The sequence below is a fragment of the Chroicocephalus ridibundus genome, chromosome 5 (genome assembly GCF_963924245.1).
Source record: "Chroicocephalus ridibundus chromosome 5, bChrRid1.1, whole genome shotgun sequence".
Lineage (NCBI taxonomy): Eukaryota > Metazoa > Chordata > Aves > Charadriiformes > Laridae > Chroicocephalus > Chroicocephalus ridibundus.
In genome coordinates this window covers 72579190-72601452 of record NC_086288.1, presented here as the reverse complement: position 1 = coordinate 72601452, position 22263 = coordinate 72579190, and the positions used below count along the sequence as shown (strand labels likewise).

Below are 22263 nucleotides of genomic sequence, written 5' to 3'. Positions count from 1 at the left end.
GAAACTTAGACAAGAAACACTGCCACCTAAAAAGCAATGCAAGTTCAACTGATTGATTTTATATCTGATTGTAATTTTTTTTAAAGAAAAGCTAGAAGTTTTATGGGTTTTTTTAGATTGGTAATATTTTTAGTTTTGACTAACCACCAGTAATAAATCCATTACCTGCAAATTCAAATGGGCGATAAGCTTCTCATTGCTTTTACTTCTCGATTCCAGAGAGAGAATCTCATGAGAACGACCACCATCCAATGCTAGAACTAGGCGCTCTATTTCTTTGTCTCTTAGCTCAACCTTTAAAGAAAAAAAAACAAAACACACAAAACCCCAAAATCATTCCTTGGTATCCTCTATACCATTTAATAGAACCTTTGTTCAAATACACACCTATATAACTTTAAGTAAAAAGATATGTACCTGATAATGCAATTTTTATCTTTAATATTCCTGTTTTTAACATTCTGGATTTTTCTGAACAAAGTGATTTCTTTGAAATAAAAATAAATGAATCAAACAGAATTTTCAGAAAAAAATACTGAAACAATTCCTACTAGATTATTTTCTTGAAGAGAAACCAACAGTTTTCATTTAAAGTGAAGTAAATGAATGCTGCAAGTTAACTGCCCAAGACTAGCATCTAAATTTAGGGAAAAAGCTTTTAAATAAACTAATTAAGTGACTATTTCAGTGTGAAAATCATAGAGCTGAAAAACAGGGAATATTGGTAAGGGAAAACCAAGATGTGAACAAAAAGAGAGGATTGTGTCCACTATTCTGCAGATATTGAAAGATATGAACAATTGATGCAAACTTAAAGATTATACACACTTTATCAATCCACTCAAATTAAAATATTGTAAAATCTGCTGTCCATAAATTAACTTTCAAAAATTAAAAATTTAAAAAATATAACCAGTGCAAACAGTGAAAAAAATTATCCTAACCTATCTGTAGACCAAATTATTATTTTGGACCAGTTAATGCTTTTGCACTAACAAGCCCTAGACAGACACAAATTCTACTTAATGATCACCAAGTTTGGCTTATTTAATTCAATTTTAATACACAAAATATAACAGCAAAAGCGGCGGGCAAGTATTTTATCATTGCTGCAGTCCCCAAAGAGGAGAGAAATAGCTCAATGTAGGCAAGTTAGAATAATTGTATTTCACAAGCCCTACAATGCTTTCCCAATGAGGTTAACACACAAATTATAATCAAGGCCATTCCAATGCCTACTACAGCCAAATAATAATATTAAAAAAAATAAATTTGTAAACATACCTGTTTGCTATAATTTTTCATTTCACGTTCAGATATCTCTAGTTTTTCCTGTAGCTCTGTTACTTCTGACTGAAGTTCATGAATTCTGAAATGTAGCAATATACTGTTTACGTGGATTCATGGAAGAATCATAGGCATACAACAATTCAATATCAGTATTTTCTCTTTGCTCCCGAATGTAAATATTTCACAAAAAATAGTTTTGTTCATACAAAATATTAATGCAGAAGCTTTTATTTGAGATATTGTGATGGGTTGCCCTTGGTTGGCTGCCAGACTCCCACCAAACTGCCCTCTTACTCCCTCTACTCAACAGGACGGGAGAGAAAATAAGATGAAAAAGCTCATGGGTCAAGATAAAGACAGGGAGCTCACTTACCAGTTACTGTCATGGGTAACACTGACTCGACTTCGAGAAGATTAATTTAATTTATCATTAATTAAAAATAGAGTAGGGTGGTGATAAACAAAGACAAACTAAAAAAAGTCTTCCTCCCGCTCTCCACTTTTTTCAAAGCTCAACTTCACTGCTTCACTCCTGACACCTTGCTGCTACCCTAAGTGGTGCAGCAGGGACAGGGAACGGGAGCTGCGCCTAGTTCATAAATGGCTTTGCTGCTCCTTCCTCCACAAACTGTTCCCCTGCTCCAGCATGGACCCCTTCCACAGGATACAGTCCTTCATGAACTGCTCCAGCCTGGGTCCTCTTCATGCAGTACAGTCCTTCGGGAACAGACTGGCCCAGCATGGGTCCCTCACAGGCCACAGCTCCTCCCAGAAAACCTGCTTCTGCATGGGCTCCTCTCCATGGGCTGCAGCGTGGGTATCTGCTCTGATGTGGGCTCTCCATGGGCCACACGGGCAACCTGTATCACCATGGTCTTCTTCACGGGCTGCAGGGGAATCTCTGCTCCGGTGCCTGAAGCACTTCCTCCCCGTCCTTCTTCACTGACCTTGGTGTTCCCAGGGTTGGTTCACATATTTCTCACTCTTCCCTCCCCCTGCTGCTGTGCAGTATTGGGTTTTTTACCCTTTCTTAAATACATTTTCACAGGGGAGCCACCAGCTTGGCTGATGGGCTCAGCTGTGTCCTGTGGCAGGTCCATTTTGAAGCCAGGTGAAACTGGCTATGTCCAGCACAGGGTAGCCACTGGTCTCTTCTCAAAGGCCACCCCTGCAGTCCCCCCACTGACAACACCTTGCCATGTAAACCCTTTACAGATATATCCTAAATAAGAAAAAAGAACTGACTTGAACCTTTCATAATATGTTTCATAATATAGGTTCCCAAGCCAAAAATAGTATTACAAAAATCAAGAATATTTTAGTTTTCCAAAATAAATACAAAAGGTCGGTTTACTCCCATGCAAAATATTACACCTAGATTTTTCCAGAACACGCAATCTAAAATTAGGTATAACACTAAAACCAGTATAGAAATCTTAAGAGAAACCCTTTAAGGAAATAAGCAGCTTATTAATATCCATTGCAACTTTTGTCACAGGCAGCACTCAATCACTAAGCAAAATTCTGTTTAAGAACTACAGTGCTCTTGAAACTCATGAAATACCATTTTGTTTGAGGCAAATTTGAAAGGTGGAAGGAAGGTGGGCATTGGAAAATCACTGAAGATATTTAACACCTATACTTCAAAATTTAAAAGTTCTTTAGATTACCGATTGTCAGCCACCTGAAGAAGGTCTGCGATATAAGGGTCCTCTGGCTGAGGAACTGGATAGGCACTAACACCTGATGGAGGGACAGGCTGGTCTATCTGCATGCGTTGACGCCTGAAGGGAATGCTTCTTTTTCTGCCACCTAAAAGCCCAAACCCAAATGCCTATTACTTGGAGTTAAAGCAAGGGAGTCGTCATCTTTAATACAAAAATGAAATTTCCTATTTATTCCACCACTGCTTCTGAACTGGCATGTTTCACCATTTTAATCTTACTGTCATAAATTGATAAAATTTGTGCATTCTAGATAACATCATTCTTGCAGGTTAGCATCAGCTTTGACAAAAGTTCAGCTTAATAATAAGGAAACACGTGAAGTTCAGTATAAGTAATTTTCCTCAGTGTTTAAGACCCTATATATTCTACAGTTCAAACTTGTTGAATCTGTTAGTGATTTACTTTACTAAAATAGCTAAATGAAAACATCGCAAAAGACATTTTGTTTTCACATTTAAGAACTATTTTATGACTGAACTAACCTCTGCATTGTTTAGTAATGTTTTCTTTCATTCTATTCTATTGCTATTTCAGTGAATGAATATCATAAGCATATCAAGCAGAACAGGTTATTTGCTTGCATGGTAACATTCTATTAAAAAAAAATAATAAAAAAGGAAGACATAGTAATATTTCCAGAGGGAAAAATTACTCTTCATCACATGATTAAGTAAGGACAAACAATATTTGATGATGAAGTACAGAAAAATCCCAGAAGAATGTTGACCAAGTGGCAAGTACGCAGAAAGACAGACAAAAGCGTAACATGGCATTTTTGAAGTGAAGGACATGAAATGCAGAAAGGTGTGGAAAAACAGAGAGGAATTTTAATTTCCCCTAACTACCTATTAATTTCCTTCAGATGACAAAAATACATAGGTAATTCAATGACTTGGAAAGAAAAGAGTTTCAAAATTTCACAAAATACTTCTATTTCCCTTAGCTGGAAATCCTGGAGAAAGAAATTAACCTGAAAGTAGCATCCAGAACATTTTAAGTTATCAAAAGGCCCTTTAAACACTGTAAACTTTCAGAGGGTTGGAATATTTGTTTGTAGAAATATTTTGCATCCTGTTACTTTCAGGTCTTGCTACAAAAATCTGAATTAGTAACTTACACATCATTGAAAAGATTCAAGTGCCAAATAACCTGCCTCTGACTAAATCAGGTGCAGCATCATAAAAATAAAAATAGCTGTTGATTAACAGTGCTTTCCAGTCACATTTTAACTTAACAGTCTTGAACCTAAGTTTATATTCAAATTTGTCCATAGCACAAGTGACATGCTAATGAAACTTCTTCCATACAGAGAAAAGACTGAATTCAGAGCCAAAACTCATTATTATTATTCTATTGGATAGTTATTTTACTGTAGTAACTTCTCTTGCTAGAAGAAAAGAAAAGATTATATTCTGAAGAGACAAAAAAATTTCAGAGAAAAGTTAAAATATCTATGATTATTTATACTTACCAGGTGTTTGCACCACTGCTTGCAGATTCTTCTCCTGAAGCTGCTGGATTTTTTCAGTCTTGGCTTTGTTCTCTTTTTCCAGCATTTTAATTTTATGTATGTATTGGTTATTCAGAAATTTTAAGTCAGCTGTCTCATGTTCAACCCTCCTTAGGGAGACTTTCAAATCTTCAAGGGAGAGAAAAAGCAGTATTACCTTTCTTATTCGTTATTATTTTTCCTAGTAGCACCAAAAAAGGCATAAAGGAAATCCTATATTCTTTTTCCATAGCATGAAATTTTCAAATACACGTACATATGTGTATATATATACACACAAACACACAAAAATATGTATTTATACATGTTATACAAATAAAACCCCTTTGTAGAGTAAAGGCACATTCAAGGTGTGAAAGTTGAAGAGTTCTAACATTTTCACGTTTGATTAAAACAATGATTTTCAAGACCTCAGAAACTTTTTAACCACAAAAGAAGTGTCTGTGCATGAGCCTTAATTCATTAAAGGCACAATGGTCAATGACCACTCACCCTCACTTATAAGTACAGATAAGTGAATCTGTGGTTCGGGGATTTGGCCAAAATTTTATTTTGGCATGGAAGGATTAAAAAAAAAGTATCATAATTTTTATATTACCTTTAACATGCCGATCAGATTGCTCTTTCAGTTTCAATATTTCTAAATGTAGTTCATTATTTTCCCTGGTAAGTTTAGCATTCTCTGTTTTATAAGGTTCCAAAATAGCATCATAATTGCTGTATTCTTTTTCAGTTTTTCCAGCAGATAACTTTGCACTGCGCAAGCTCTCAGTTGTACGAACTAGGTCACTAGAATAAAAGAGCATCAGACATGTTAGAAATGTTACCAGCTTTTAGAGTGCAGATGCAAATATTTATTATGACCTGAGAAACAAAACCCTTTCCCTGAGACCACTTTAACTGTAGAACAGATGGATTCAAAGAAAGGCAAAGAGAACATTCATGTAAGAAAATCCAAAAGACAGGAATCATTCACTTAAAAAAAAGTAAAGGACAGGACAAATATGAAAAATAAAGATATTTAGAAAGCATAGCAGGAGTTTACCACTGATAATTCAATAAATTCTCTTTTCTACATGAAGTGAGAGATTCAAAATTGGCAAAATTATTTATTCCTCCAAGCACTACATATGTTGTAGCACTACTTACCACAGAAGAAACTTGAAGTAAAGAATTAAAAAGGCCATAATGTAACTACTATTTATATGGAGATCAGAAGCCATTAGTGGTATATAGCTATAAACTTTTTTGTGAAAATAATATCAAAGTCAGTGACTGAGAGACTAAACCTATCTGTTAGACGCAAGAATGAGACTTAATGTTGAAGGCAGATTACTCCACATCTGCCTGCCTATGATTCTTCCATCTGTATTAGCTGCTAGAGAGCAATAGAACCAGAATACCTACATTTGCTTAGGCAAATATAACTGGATTACTATGGAAATGACTATGTTTGTATTCACATCAAAGCCATGAAATGGCAGATATATTAAGATATATTAAGAAGATAATTTTTCTTCTGTTATGTGTCCTGTAAAAATCACAGAGATAAAAAATTTAAACTTCTTCAAATAAGATCATAAAAACGGAGCTGTGAATGTTTTGTTTTAAGTCACAGGACAGACAACAGGAATTACTTTTTACACAACCAGTTATAAGACTGTGTCCTTTAAGCATATGTCAATAGTGACTATTCTTGCCTCTCCTATGAGGTTAGAAAAGTTGAATTTTCCTGGACCATAGATCCTTAGAAACAATTCTACTGAATTAAATGAGATCTTAAGATGTTCTCATCACTTAAGCAAACCTATTTGACTTTATCATACACAAGAACTGAATGTTAGCTCTGGAATATTGCTTGAAAACAATCTTCAGACTAAGCATTCTCCCTTATACGTCAAAAATCAAATAATACCTACTATATGGTTACTATGTTTTTTCAATGAATCTCTTTTTGAATACCTAAAAAGCTTTTCCACCAAAGGTAAACTCTCCACTCCCAATGGTTGCCGATAGCCCAGCTGATCTAGTCGTTTCCTGAGATTAATGAACCTTCGCTCTGCAGTTGCAGTCATTGTAAACACTCCTCCAAAGCAGCTTTTGTCACAGTCAAGAAAAGTAGGACACCTGCAAAAGATCGTCTGTTACGTCATTTGTCCTTTAAAGAAGTAATAATACAGAAAAAAGTAATGGAAAAAATATTTTTTGTGTAGGAAATACAGTGCATAAGCATGTCCTTAATATTTAAGTAAATCAAAAGAGAATCATAGAGCAACTAAAAAGTTTTAAGTATATTTGCATATTTATTTAAAAAGAAATATTTGCCTTGGCAATTAGTTTTCTAACATGTTAGAGTATGAATGTAAATTTGTCTTTCCAGTATGTAAGAACTGAACTCTGAAGAGATTTTTCTGTGGGAAGACTAAGAACCAGATTCTGATTTTTTTCAGTCATGGTATCTTCCACAATGCAAATTGACAGATTATTCTTAAAACCCCCATATGCTTTTTTCTTTCATATATAAATCTTACTTTCAAAGTTCACAGGCAGTACTTAACATAACTTATGCCAAACATTTGTAAAACTGCATAAAATACGTAAAATTCTAGACAGATTAACTTTGAACATCTCTCTTCTATGAGGGAAAACAGGAAAGAAAAAAACACATTGGTGTACTATAGTTCTACCTGCATCGTTTTCTGGAAAATACAGTTCAAGGATCAGAGGTGTTTTTTGCTTTTCACCAACTAGTTATCTTTTAATTACTAACCCGATCTAAAAGGGGCTGGACGAGCACTACTGTATCTGAATCCAGATGAGAATTTTGGTTTTGGCATGTACCTTTAGGGGAGGAAGAATTTTTACATCATTATGTCCTTCTGGAGTTAGAGAGTTAACCTACTGGCTGCAAAGACCTCAGCAGCCAAACTACCAATCTGAGGAAGCATTGTTTGCATCTCATATAAAGGGGACAGAATACAGATATCATTTAAACCATGCTGTTTCACAATCCCCCAGATTTAAAAAAGATATTAAATAAATATATGCAGGTATTTGAAAATAAAATTATTTATGAATAATACAATGAGAAAACATGCAAGTTTTTCTCATGTTTGAGACTGAAAAGCACGATTTTATCTTATTGTATCAAAACACTACAAATAAGTCTAGCAACAGGCCTGTGGTTGCCAGGTACATCTCCATGGATAAGAGAAAAATCACTAGCCTTATGAGCACAACATCAGTTACAGATACTGCCAAAGTATTTGTTTGAAGAGGTTCAGGATGTTGAGATATTAACTAGGCAATGGCACGGAGAACAATTCCTTACATATTGTACTGGGATGGCTGAAGGAGGAAGAGGTGCTCTTCCTTCCACTAAATGGTTACTGTCAATGTACTAAGTGGAAGTCAACGTACTGATATGCACCAAATACCCTTTCCTCTCCTTTGGCAGACAAAGATTAAAGCTAAAAGTGATGAGACCTTGGTATTTCTGCATTAATATTGAACACTCGGTGTTGAATTCAGTTGAATTCTTTAAGAACCACCCTATCAGTTAAAAAGGTTAAATTAGCTTAAAATCATTCATCAGACTTGATTTAATAGCGTGTGTTTTGGAAAGAGAAAGAATTTTTCTACTAATCATATCGAGAAAGTTTTACAGAAGAGATATCAAGAATGAAAGTGTGTCACAGCTTGTAAGGGAATAAAGTTTTTCTACAGTAACTACAGAGAAAATAAATGGACAGGTGTTAGCACTCCAGTAACTGTGGCTAGGAAGTAGATACAGGATCTCACTAAATCACTGCAATGGACGGTTAAGTGAGGTGTAGTTACCTAAACATACTAATATTGAGAGGTACCAACATCTTTCTAGTTGATCACTCTTCTTCCTAAAGACTGAGAATTTTTAATTCAAGACATTATTGCACCAGTATCAAACAAGAAAGGGCATTATCTTATATTTCTTCGATCCACAGCTGATCCAAAATTAGTTCAGGAAATGAGTAGCTGGAGTATAGGTCCAAAAGATGTCCAGGAATGAAAGTAGGAAGAAGAATTGGGGGTCATTATTTCAGAGAGCTTACCACAGATTTAAGTGTCTTCAAAGACAATAATCATTGCATGTACTTTATCGGAAAGAAATGATGTGTCAATAATCCCAGACCTCTGTCATTAGACAAGCATAGCATAAAACTCATATCCTAAACTTAAGAGTCTATCACTAGTCTTATCATGACATCAAAAAGTATCTAGTAACATCCCCATCAGGAAAATTCTGTTTTCTGGAAATATAAAATTAATATATGACAGTTGAATCCAAGATCAGTTTGACCCAATACCCCGTGTCTCCAACAGTTGCTATGGCAAGAGTATAAAAACATAAAAAACATAAGCCAAATCTTACTCCTACATACCTTCTCTTTCTATAAGCCTATAGTACAGGAACTTGATGGGCCTAAAGTTGAACTTCAATCATTATAATAGTACTTGATAGACCTTTCTTAGACATCTAATTGTTTTCTTGATCTTTTGCACTTTTACATCGAAATAGCCTGTGGCAATGAATCCCTGATTTTAACTGTATGTCTGGAAAAGTATATCATAAATTCATGGGTGTGTGCATCCCCCAACCTTTTTTTTTTTTTTTCTTTTAATTGTAAGACCTACTAAATAACCGTTCCTTATTCATGCTTTCAGTCATTCATGATAGCATCTTTAGCAAATCTATTTTCCAAAATTTTCTAGTAGCTTGTACGGGTTATCCCTTTTCCATGCTTTTTCTGAGATTAAGATCACTCTGAGCAGCCACACAGCAGCTATAAAGATTCTTTGCTGTAGCCTTCACTATTCTTAACAACTCTTATCATTTGCCCTTATAATCACTCTAAAGCATCGATTAGATTAATTTTTCTGAGTGATAACTGCCACTTTAGAGCCCATGATGTGTATTACTTTGCCTTTATTAACACTGTGACTTAACTCCCACTTTATTACTCAGTCCAGTGCTACCCTTCTGCAACCTTTGGGCTGCTCTTAACACATCCACACAATGAGCAAATTTTGTCCCTTGCCTTTTAACCCATTCTTTCAGATCCCAGATGAGCATTAAACAGCATAAAATCTGCACATACATAGCTGACAATAGAACACAAAAAAAATAGCATAGACAAATTTATATATTATGAAATCAATTTCTTTATTGAGTCTAAAACATCAGCACCGTTCATTCATCAGAACTGATATGCTAAAGGCCTTTTTTTTTCCCCTGTGTGTATGAAATGTAGTTAACAAAACATCTGTTCCTATCCTGTAATTACTGGTCACGTAGCTCATTCTGCTATAAAGAGCTAGTTTTGTTTTCCCCCAGGTAACGGACCAACCATTTGACTATAGTAATGCTCCAGTACATGCCTCTACACACTCCACAGATGCTGAAGGCTGCGTTGTGAAATGCCATAACCACAACATCATTTTCAGATATACTGAATGAGCCTGCACTTGTTTTGGCAAAGTCTGTTTCCAGGTTGTTTTACTGGGAGTTCACTTCTGACTAGATATCCAAACACCACATTGCTATGAAGTGTCACCACTTTGCCTATAGAAAGACAACTCTTGCTCTAGAAAAACAGATTTCTTCTTTAAAGAGTTACCAAAACCTGTACAAGAAAACAAGAACAACCTGTACAAGAAACCTGTACAGAACCTGTACAATACAAGAAAACCCTATGGTTTATGAGCCTGCTCATCAATTACCTCACCAAACTGGAAGCTTTAAAGAACTTTCAGCAACCCCAGTCTGTACTACAGAGGTGCGGCCAGTCCCTTTGGAAACAGCTTTATTTTTACTTTTTCCACCCTCCCTCCGGGTCGGTCTTACCAGCCATACCATTAAAAGCAAACTCCCGCAGGGCGAGCCGCTAAGGACATTTCAGCGAGGCTTCGGCAGAGATGCAGCTCCGGCGGGGACGGGAGGGGGCCTGCAGATCCCTGAGGGAAGGAGAGGCCGGCGTGCTGCCGGCACCACCGGAGACCGAGCCGGAAGCCCAAGCGCACCGCCGCCCGCCCGCCAGGAGCCCCGGTCCCGCCGGCAGCACCCTCTTCCTCCTCCTGCCCCTGCCGGACAGCCGGCCCCGGCGGCCGCAGGCCCCGCCGCTCAGGCCGCACCGGCCGTTTGAAAATGGCGCCGCGCAGCAACGGCCGCTTCCGCCCTGTCACCTCGGCAACGGGGCACGCGCCCGCGCCCGCCGCCCCGCCCCGCCAATCCCCGCCGGCCGCCCGGCAGCCCTCGCGCCGAGGGGCGGGGCAGGGTGACGCAAGGAAGGGGGGGGCGGGCCTCCGCCGGCGGACGTTTGACGCCAGAGGGGACAAACCCCTCGCTCTCTGACGTCAGGGCGAGAAGCAGGCGGGGCGGGCTGCGAGCCGCGCCGGGCGCTGTGACGGCGGGCTGAGGAAGGAGCTGGTGCCGAGGAAGGATGACGACACGCGTGACGACAGCTTAGCTCAGGTGGCAGCCAAAGGACAGGGGCAGAGGTTACCGCCGCACGTCAGCCTTTTCCAGGGGGTCTCACCTGCATTTCCTGCCCACAGGATGGTTGCCTGGTGCCCCCTCGGTGAGGCCAGGCCACAGGGAGCGCAGGTCTGATGTCAGAGCAACGAGTGACCTCGTTTAGAGGCCGGATACACTAATTTAAGGGAATTTCTCGCCTTGGTGTTGCTTTGGTGGCCTTCTGTCACCCACAAAGACGCAGTAAGCAGGTTATATACAACCTGGATCAACTATTTTATGTTAGTAATCAAAAGACAAACAGGATTTAACAAGCTACAAGATGCTCACCCCAGTCCAGGCGCCTCAATGTTGCCGAATTGCCATCGAGGAAGCTAGTTTTTCCTTCGGAGTTTTATAACATTCCCATTCATATTACTGGGGTTTGGGTTTTATTCTTGCACCTGCATCTCAAACTCCCAAATCAGTCAATCAATCATATTCATCAGTGACCTGGATGAGGGGATAGCGTGCACCCTCAGCAAGTTTACCGATGACACAAAGCTGGGGGGGATGGCTGACACACTGGGAGGCTGTGCCGCCATACAGAGAGACCTGGACAGGTTGGAGATCTGGGCAAAGTGGAACCTTATGAAATTCACTAAGGGCAAGTGTAGGGTGCTGCACCTGGGGAGGAACAACCCCATGCACCAGGACAGGTTGGGGCTGACCTGCTGGAGAGCAGCTCGGTGGAAAGAGACCTGGGAGTCCTGGTGGACAACAGGATGACATGAGCCAGCAATGTGCCCTTGTGGCCAAGAAGGCCAACAGTATCCTGGGGTGCACCAAGAAGAGTGTGGCCAGCAGGTCGAGGGAGGGTCATCCTCCCCCTCTACTCTGCCTTGGTGAGGCCGCACCTGGAGTACTGGGTCCAGTTCTGGGCTCCCCAGTTCAAGAGGGACAGGGAACTCCTGGAGAGGGTACAGCAGAGGGCTACAAAGATGATTAGGGGACTAGAACATACCTCTTGGGAAGAAAGGCTGAGGGATTTAGGTCTATTCAGTCTGGAAAAGAAAACTGAGGGGGGACTTTATCAACACTTATAAATACTTAAAAGGTGGGTGTGAGGAGGATGGGGCCTGGCGACAGGACAAGAGGTAATGTTATTCTGTAATCTTACCTCTGTCTGCACGTTGACCTTTATTGTGCCTGCTTCTATTCTACACGCATCCCAGCTCTATCCAACAACTTGGCAATTTCCTCAAGCTGTAAAGAAAAACTAGGTCCTGGATCACAGGCAGCAGAAGCACCAGGAGGAGGAAGGAGTTAGGTGGGGTGGGAGTGTACTGATGCTACATCATACTTACCAAAGGAAAAGAAAAAAAAGCTTTAAGAAATACATCGATTCTACTTCAATGCCAAGACAAAACAATGGAAATAACACTGCATTCTCACCTTTTTGAAATAACGCTCCATAGAAATAAAGAATACCATGAACACAGTTTAATTAAGAATTATGGCCATAGTCACTACATCTCAGAACATGAACTCAGCATTCCCACTGCATAAAGTTCCACATCCATACTTTCCAAAATGAGGAAGGAGAAAGATCTGATAGTCTTTAATGCTTACATAATTTCCAAGATGCAAAACATTAGTGAAAACAGTAGTATCTTTTTTGCATACTATGAAGGTAGTGCTTACTGCTTTTAGCAAGAGAAGGGATTATAAATAAAAGTATCTGAACTTTAGGGGAAGGGAATAACTGTATCCAAAGTGTTTCACAGAATTAATGCTTTCAGACAGTACTTCAACCCAGTAGAAGAGCAACAAATCCCCAAAGGTTTCATTTTGCCCTGAAAGACGTTTGAAGCAGGAGTGTAATTTGACATACATGGCAGGTAACTTACACGTACACATGGAAATCCACCTTGTAAAAACAAATAGCATTTATAGTGTTTGATTCCCTTATACACAGGCAAAGACTTTGCCAGCTTCTCTTTCCCTTTCTAGAGCTTAATGAGACTGTGCAATACTGGAGCAGTAGTCTAAAATATCCTGTATAGTGAATTCCATAGTAATTCCTGATCCAGGATAGCAGCGAGCTATCAGCCCTTCAAAGTGCTTGTATTGTCGTATAAACTCATCTTGCATGGAATGCCACACAACCTGCCAAAGAAAGCAAACTTCAGGAAACGTCAACTGGAACAATACACTCACTATATGTCAACTGCAAAACATTGGCTCATTAACTGATTCTCAGTTCAGGTGTCATTTGAAAACTAAAGCTGCTAACAATAAAGTTCAGTAAACTGAGTTGCTGCATGAAAAAAAAAAAATGAAGTTTTTTTATCCATTAAGGTTAAGATCTTTAATGTTTACATGACTCCTACCAAACCTCAAAAGCAGAAACTAGTAAAGAAGATGAGGAAGTTGCCCTAAAAGAGGTATTGCAAGGATGCAGGGGAGATTTAGATTAGCTATTAGGAAAAATTTTTACACCGAATGGATTATCAAGCATTGGAACGGGCTGCCCAGGGAAGTGGTGGAGTCACCATCCCTGGAGGTATTTAAAAGATGGGTAGACGGGCTGCTTGGGGACACGGCTTAGTGGTGGTTTTGTCAGAGTTAGGTTGATGGTTGGACTCAATGATCTGAAAGGTCCCTTCCAACCTAGGCAATTCTGTGATTCTACGATTGCTTTTGTCTTTAAAGAAAAAGCAACTTAACAGAGTATAAGAAAAACCTTAGATAATATAATATAACTATCAAAGAAGATGTAACTGAAAGTATATTCTGCTATAGTGTACCAGCTAAATTTTGTATCAGGTTAACAGTTCATTTCAGTCTAGTTCTTTGTACTTGGCAGAAGAGAGATCATCCATTAATGGTCAGATAACGGAATCAAAAAGGAATTTTCTCTCTGAACTCTGTCTCTACCACCACAGTTCAAATCAATGTTACAACAAATAAAATCAGAGCAGGATTATAAAAAACTCCACTGAAAACTCATGGTTTTCCAGAGTTATGCTGAAGGTAGGCACTTCTCACAGAACACATATGCAAAAGCAATAATAAAAGGGTGCAACATTGTGTAAACATTACAAGGTTTTTAAGCCATGATTTAGTTTACCTGAAGTAAGTTTTCTTCTTCGCAGAGATGTTTATCTACCTTCTTGTAGAGATTGTCCAGTCCCTTCTTCACTTCCTTACCGGGATATTCCTTTATAACTTTACGAAGCTCTTGTTTATTAAAAGCCAGTTGATAGCTTACTTCCTCTTCTCGTATACCCTGCGCCACACGAGCTTCAACACCTTCAAAAAAATGCTAACAAGCAATAACAGCATTAATGATTATCACAGATCTAAACTAATTAATTTGGCAAGCACATACGTAGTTAAGTTGTGATTCTGCTTGACCACTGTTGCGTGTTCCCCCCATTTTTGTTTTTTTAATTGGGCATGAAGTAGTACTCAGCCATAAACATTAAAGCACAGCCCAACGATACAGCGCTCCATAAGTACTAGCATAAAACAGAAATGAATCATTTTTAGAAGCAATCAAGCTTTTCTTTGCAGTCCTGTAACTAATACTGAATCAGCCCCAAAATCCTCAATCAATGAGACCATAGCCTGGAAAAAATACTGGATCTTTCGGATAACCTGAGTAAGCATCCGAATAGGAATTTCTCTGCTTAAACCATAATTACACAACAGCAATGTTTGTTCATAATTGCCCTCTCTTCTCACTGCCCAGCACCAGTTGGCTCAACACAATAAAAATGGAGGGCAGTATGCCTATGAACATGCACACAGAGCCACAACATCATCTGAAATGGTGCGCTGGTCCTGGCCAGGCCAGAGTTAACGTTCTTCATAGCAGCCGCATGATGCTGAATTTTGGATTTGTGGCTAAAACAGGGCTGATAACACAGCAATGTTTTCCTTGTTGCTGAACAGGTCAAACCTGGCCCAAGGGTGTTCCATAGCACATAACATCATGCTCAGCTGTAAAAATTAGGGTTAGAGGAGGGGGTGGAGGTGGTGGTTGTCTTCAAGGTGGATGTTGCTCAGAAACTGACCAGGCATCAGTCTCCTTGTGGGAGGTAATTTGCAGCACTTATTTTTTTTTTCTCCCTCTCTCTCTTTCACAGACTAAACTGTCTGTCTCCGCCCCCCGGTTTTCTCACTTTTGGTCTTCCTGTTCTCTCCTGTCCCACTTAGGGAGAGGGGGAATGAGCAAGCAGTTAGTTAAGCGGCAGCTTAGGTGCTGTCCAGAGTCAACCCATCAGTGGGAAGCGGCAAAACAGCATTTTGATTTTGAAGAAGAGAATACATCTTAGACTTTCAGAAAATAAATGGCTGGAAATCCTGCTTACAGAAAAAGGAATGAACAGTGTGAAACATTCAGAAATGAGTCGGAACCTAAGTCAGCATTCAGTTTAACACTTAGTTCAACTGTGGACATACAGAACTTTCCTAAAACTTTTGTTGTTTTTGAGCAGTTCAGAAACTACAGTTATTTTCTCTGAAGCTGAAGTGAGGAAAATTATCCCCAAAACTCCTGATTATTTTTCCTCTCAAATTTTTCCTTCCTCAAAACCATTTGCTTGAGACATAACTGCTGTTCAGACAATACTATTAATTGCCATGAAAAATTTGGTTATTTTCATCCAAGACTGTTGCCCTCATGGGTAGAGCACTCTTGCCAGGCGTGCTCGAATCTAAAATAATAAAATAGAGATTATGATAGATGCAGTGATAAAGAGTGCAAACTAAACACTTGAGAAAGACTACTCTTGTACCATGATAATGTATATAAACTCAAATATATTTACATTTAATTTCTCAAGAGGCTGTCCGAGTGAGTAGATTACATAAGACTGAAGATGATCAGTGTATTTCTGTTTGGCTTCTTTTTTCTCAGCCTCAAGGCAAGAAATTTTCAAGCGCGAAAGCGTTGCAAAAATATGATGGAAGTTCTCCATCATTACCACATCTCTGGGTGTTTTCTGGCTTTCATTAGCTACTTTCTCAACTGAAAGAAAAAGGAAGCAAAATGCTTAAAATATCAAAAGGACAACCAAAGAACAACCAAATTCAGAAAAACATAACCGGTAACCATAATACTGTCAGAAAAAATTAATTTCGGATTATACGTCAATGATAACCAATTATATGAATTATTGTCATAATTGCCACGAAATAAATCAATATCTGAGAGCTTTCAAGAAAGTAACAGGTATGTGCAGACTCTAAGACCATGAAATTTGTATGCCAAAAAAGTCACTTATAAAAAGATAGAAAATAGTGACTACATATGGCCTTTACATAAGTGAGAAACAACCCACATTCTGTGGAGGCTTACAAGCATGCTTTCATTATCCCTAATAAATTTCACATGACAGAACTATTTCAATAAAGTCTATTTCTTAAACTATTTAAGAAAAATCAAAGAAAATAGATTCCCCTCTTTGCTAGAAAAAAAAAAATCTTCAGTGAGGTGGTGGGGTTTCTTGAAATGTACTTCTCAGTCTCTCAATTATTGCTTATTAGTTTTATGGTCAAAGTTACTGTCAACCCCCAAGTTTCATAATAAAAATGGATAATCCTGCACATAAGTGTTTTGCTTTCATTCCCCCCCAAAAAACCCAGGGCAGGCAAAAGAAATTCTACCTAGCACTCCCTTATTGCACCTAAAAGCAGGCTGAAAGGGGATGGCTTCAACTAAGAGTGCAATTAAGTCTATGCCCTTTCATCCATCGATCATTTTCCTCAGACTATGAGGATGCGCACCAAGAAAGCGATCCTGAGCACCAGGGTATCAAAAAAGATCACAAATTCATTTCAGTAAGAACAGTGAATTGCTAACTAGTACAAGTCTGCTACTTCCAATTTTGTTCTTCCCATATAATTTTCTACACCATTCCCCTCCCCAGTTCTACCTGGAGTACTGCATCTTTCTGACCTTTTTCAAACATCACTTGTAAATTAAGTATCTTACTGCATTAAACATACTGCTTGCACTGATTCTGTACATACTTTTAACTTTGTTTCATCTTTATTCTTTAATTCTATCCCTTATTTTTCCCCATTGTAATTCTTTGTTTCTTTAAGTTTGCTCTGTACTTGTCTGAAACAGATTTTGTTTATTCTTCAGTGTTTGACTGGCATCACTTTGAACCCCTTTTAAAACACACTTTTGTAAATTCTTCCTACACTAGTTAGTTATCATTGTATAGTTTTGCCTGTCTATTGGCATTTGCTTAATCACTTGAACAGTAAATTCTTGAGGATAGAGAAGTTGGGTGCGATCAAATAAAAAACATTTTCAAAATTTACTGTCCCATCAGCCGGGATGCTCCTGCTGACTACGTATGGACTTCAGTTTTCTGTACTGTGAAGCGATGTCTCTTCACAGTTTCCTGATATGTTCAGAACCACTAGGCTATAATCTCCTCAGACCGGCTTTCCTCTACTGTCTCCTCCTGCCCAATCTTCCCCTAAAAAAGAGGTAATTCTCAGCGGTTGGGAACTACTGTACGTGAGGTGGTTTGAAAATTTGCAGCTAAATCAGCACAGAGTGGTCCATTCATCTGTGTTGCCCCCTTTTTAAAAGGGAAGGACAATTTTTCCAGAGTTCATTGGCTTACATCCCCCCCAACCTCCCTTTTTTTTCTTTTTTTAAATGTTAAACAAAACCAGTAGAACAAGGCTGTTGCCTGACAATGCCTGACATTCTAAGCTACACTGGGGGAGAAAAGACAGGAAACCACTTCAGATCAAGCGTGTTGTGTTGCTGCCATCTCTTCTCTCCTTCCAGAGTCTTAACCACTTCCCTCTGTCATAACTAAAAATTACTTCACAGGTAAGTACAAAGGGAAGTATCTACAGTTTGCTCTTAAAAAGTGTATTACAATCAAAAGGTTTATGCTTGGTCTCCTACCAATAACAGACATAACCAACATTTCAGCACAATATCAGTCACATGGCTTGCAATAGAGAGCCTTAAAAAATAAAAAAAAAAATAATTGTCTGTTAATTGGAGCAAAGAGGAGGTAACAATCATTTTAGTAGCTGTGACAACCTCAGAAGACCTACCACTGACAAAAACAGCTCTAATAAGTTTTATGTAGGCTTTATCTAGATCTCCTCGTCGTTCTGCATTTTTGAAAATTGATTCAGCGAGGGCTGCAAACTCTTCAAATTCAGCAACAAACGGAAGGATCCCAACTTTACTCTTCTTTGAGATTTTTACTTCATCCATCTGCTTCATTTGATTACTCTTAAATTTAAAAAAAGAACAGGTGTTAGCCTCTAATGTATGACTCCAGACCATGTAACAACTAGTAAAAGAAAAGAAAAATGCAGACATATTGAAAAACTGACATGTAGTCAAACATGGAAATAATTTTATCTTTCAATTAGTGTATCTACTTAGTCTTCCTCCCTTTTTACCCTCAAAAATTTGTTAAGAAATAAAATAATTGGAAAGAAAAAAGGAAGACGGGCATGTAAAATCTTCCAGCTTTTATTCTCCTTTGTTTACTTACTTAATACTAAGAAAAAAACTGAACAAACTTATCTATCAGAAGCAATTAACCATTTCCATTCTATAATCTAACAAGGAACTTCACTTTTCTGATTCAGCCAAGCTAACAATTCCTTTTGCTAGAGGAAGTTTCTTTAATCTTCTACTGAAATTTTATTTGAGTATAATCCAAAAAGAATCAGCTTCAAAATATTTTAAGCGTTAAATTGATCAAGAATGGTCAGTCTTATTATGTTGGCCTAGAGTCAAATAACATTTATGACAATAAAAAAAAAGTTATACCAAGAACTATGTTTTCACTAAACTTGCCATATTTCATATAATGGTCATAGTGTATTAGCAAAAAGGAAGTTTCTGACAGTAAAAGCCGCCTCTGCTACTGCCAAAAGATTTGCCATTTATCTAAACCAGGATTTTGTTAGCAATAAAACAGAAATAACAGAACACATGGAAGAGATGGCTATTCGGCACGTTATGCTCAAAGTGGAAAAGCAAAACCCGCATTAGTCCACGAGGTTTTATTATGGAAAGTAAAAAAGGCTGAGAACTAGTTTACTTGACGGACTTCACTAATCTCAGTAAGAGTACAAATTTAAACAAACAACTAAAAATGTCAGCTGGCTCACAGCAGTGAGTAAGTGGTCGTATTTCTTAAAAATAGCTAATTATTGAAGAAAACTGGAATGGAGAGGAAAAAGAAACACAACCACCAATTAGTTTATCTTTTTTAAAGGTTTGGCCAGTTGAAGAGCAATAAAGTTACTCATTCTAACTTCAAATCACAAGCAAAAATTTAACTATAAAGAAATGCAAAATCAAACTGGGTAGGAGTGGGCTTCCTATATTATAGCTAGCTTAATCAGAGTAACTAAAGAACTTACAATGCATTTGTCAAAGTTCCTCTTGACGGTCACCAAAACATTTCCAAGCGTCGTGCTGAGAAAGGAAGCTGGGTCCACATTTTGTGCTGTCCATACATGATGGCTCATCTTAACTAACATATAAAGGGAATTAAAGCTATCAATCTTGTCCCCCAGCGCTATGAGATTATTCAGCTCAGGTTCAATACAACGAAATATTTTTGTCATCATTTGTCGGATCATGTCCTTCCTATTAAAAATACATAAGATAAAAATATTACTCATGACAGTTCACTAGGTTATTTTACATGTTCTTTGATAACATTTTTAGGATAAGTTTATTTGCTATACTAGTCTTATTTGCATTCAACAAGTATGATGATTTTCAGAAAGCTGCTAAGGGAAGAAATGCCAATGCCACACAGTAAAAAAGAAAAAAAAAATCAATAGTTACAGGTACAAAATATTAAAAAAAAAATTTTCTGTCTGGAAGCAGCCACACACTCAAATTCAGAACTTTGCTAAGCATATTTTCCAAAGCATATTTTACATATTACTGTGCCTAGTTTCATTTTGCAAACTATTAAAGAATTAAGCATCTTTTTTATACTACTGTAGACAGAAACATCCATCCTATAGATAAAAAGTTTTTATTTTTACTGACATATTCAATGTCTAGGTACAAATTAGGAGTTCACTATTCATTTTCACTAAAAGGGAACAATTTCTGATTATGGAGAAAAACTGTAATATGCCAAGTAAATCCACATGTAGGCTTTAAAATCAGTAATAAACAGCACATACTCAGATGATATTGTTTGTGGAACACCAGAAGTGTATGAACGAGATAAAGTTCCTCCATCCATTTCCTCCGCTTCATTCTGTAAGAACAAGGAATGTATATACACAGGAAGCTGAAAGATTGTCTCCAATTCCATATTTAAGTGATAAGTATATCTGACAAAACCAACGTAATTATCAGCTTGGGTTTGGGGCGTTTTGTTTGGTTTTCTTTTCAAAACAGGAAATATGTTGGTTTGCAAGGTTCTGGTATTTTTCTGATCACGTTCCCCGGAATACACCACTATCCACAATTACTCCCCATTGCCTTCCTACATAACGTAACAAAGTGTTCATTGGGATCTTATGAGCAAAGCCATGGCAAAAGAAACATGTCAGTCCTTCTTCAATAGTTTTTGTACTGTTCAGCCAAAAATACAGATTCTGCCAGCTAATGGAGAAAAACCAAATTATTAATCACCTAGATCACATAATTGCCAGATAAATTCAGAAGTCATCTTCTAAACAGGTCTCTTAGGAGGCCTGGTCAGTATTTTTTACTTCAGTGACAGAATGAAGAGTCATACCGTTGTCGTTCCTGAGATGCTCTGATGTTGCTGTAGTTTGAAAAATTTACTAATGAAGTCCTGTTCTGCCAGACATAGAGGTTCTAGTTCACTTAATACTTGCTCAAAAATCTAAAGAAACACAAACATTTTATCAACACAATGAATACTACGAGCGGTGAGTAATGCTAATTCTAATTCTTTGTTGCACAGGATTTTATACTTTCTATTTTCAGTAAGCTTTAGATAGCTTATTTCTATCAAACAAATGGAAACAGCTTGTCCTTGTATCTTTAAAAGCAATATGTGCATCTTCAACATAGCCCCTTCTCATCCATATAACATTGGGAAGAAAAGAACAACCTATGTTTTTCCACAACTAGAATTTTTCTAGTCACAGCCTGAGGAAGGACTTTTGTGCTATAATGAAAACATTCACATTTTAGTAGTAAGTCATGGATTCTGACGCCCTTTTTTCTGCCTGGGTTGCTGAGAGGAAGAAGACAAAATTAAAAGCCTCAGGGAAGAAAAACAGGTAGACTGTATGCAGAAGATAACTGCTCCATAGAAAACATTTCTGCATAGCTGCTACAGAAACCAACAGCAGGTTTTGTAATGAAATTGAAGTATGCACCATGATTTTTAGATTTAATCTAAAATGAAACACTATTTTGGCAACAATTCATTAAAATATTTTATTCACACAAACCAGTGAAATTGTAAGTCAGGCGTTAGACATACTTCCAATCCATCATCTTTACACAACACAGAATTTTCTCCACAAGTGTTTAAGGATTAAGACATGCAAATATTTACATAAATGAAACCAATCCAGCTATATAGTAAATCCACACTACTGAAAATTCCCCTGGAAAAAAAAAAATTTAAAAAACCTACTAGGTCAGCTCAATGGCTTACAACTCTGTATACGTTAGTCACACTCACATGTCCCCAGTGGGCGTAAGATAATTCAGAAGTTGTTGAAAAAATTAGCACAATACCTGTATTTGTAGAAAATTGTTTTAAAAAGCTATTATTTTAATTCTAGACAGGTTGTTGCTGCAGGTGTGTAATAACTGTTTCAGGCATATAATATGTCCTCCCAGAAAATGACTGAGCAAGGATTTGAAGAGGTCAGAAGAAAAATACTCATTTCATCAAATAATTCAAAAGAGAACAAGAAAACTATTTTTATCTCTCACTGTGAAAACAGCTCCTTTTCCCTCCACAGTACAGAGGAGTTAATTCCACAAGAATTGAGGAGTACTGTCACTTTTAAAGGTTCAGGAAAAAAACCAAACAAACAGATGCTGAGTACAGCAGGTTTTTAAACAGACGCTGAGGATACTCCAGTAATAACTTAGTACTTGGTTAAAGCTAAAAACTGATGATAACGTTGATGTGAAACCAGTATAAATAAAATGTCAGGGCCACACGCAAGTCCTGGCTAAAAGAAGATTATGCTTTCTTATCTTTCACTTCGGCTTA

The 22263-nt window shown here is 37.8% G+C and overlaps 2 protein-coding genes across 11 annotated transcripts in view; both read right to left on the bottom strand.

Moving 5' to 3' along the window:
• Positions 1–10554, bottom strand: part of CEP135 (centrosomal protein 135) — a 41746-nt gene extending 31192 nt beyond the window's left edge. For 3 of the 4 annotated variants that reach the window (XM_063337002.1, XM_063337001.1, XM_063337004.1), the window contains exons 1-7: positions 10421–10554; positions 6490–6654; positions 5126–5316; positions 4489–4656; positions 2961–3102; positions 1285–1369; positions 166–294 (exon numbers count right to left, since the gene is read on the bottom strand). In XM_063337002.1, the coding sequence (XP_063193072.1) occupies positions 166–294; positions 1285–1369; positions 2961–3102; positions 4489–4656; positions 5126–5316; positions 6490–6602 (828 nt within the window). In that variant the 5' untranslated portion in view covers positions 6603–6654; positions 10421–10554. Of the gene's footprint in view, positions 1–165; positions 295–1284; positions 1370–2960; positions 3103–4488; positions 4657–5125; positions 5317–6446; positions 6655–10420 lie in introns of those variants that run through there. The other variant, XM_063337005.1, reaches the window with a different exon arrangement.
• Positions 10555–12498: 1944 nt separating this feature from the next.
• EXOC1 (exocyst complex component 1) overlaps positions 12499–22263 on the bottom strand; it is a 31993-nt gene continuing 22228 nt past the window's right edge. For all 7 annotated transcript variants that reach the window (XM_063335781.1, XM_063335784.1, XM_063335785.1 and 4 more), the window contains 7 exons: positions 20797–20907; positions 20234–20310; positions 19451–19679; positions 18119–18302; positions 15856–16055; positions 14151–14345; positions 12499–13186 (listed from right to left, as the gene is read on the bottom strand). In XM_063335781.1, the coding sequence (XP_063191851.1) occupies positions 13034–13186; positions 14151–14345; positions 15856–16055; positions 18119–18302; positions 19451–19679; positions 20234–20310; positions 20797–20907 (1149 nt within the window). In that variant the 3' untranslated portion in view covers positions 12499–13033. The remainder of the gene's footprint in view (positions 13187–14150; positions 14346–15855; positions 16056–18118; positions 18303–19450; positions 19680–20233; positions 20311–20796; positions 20908–22263) is intronic.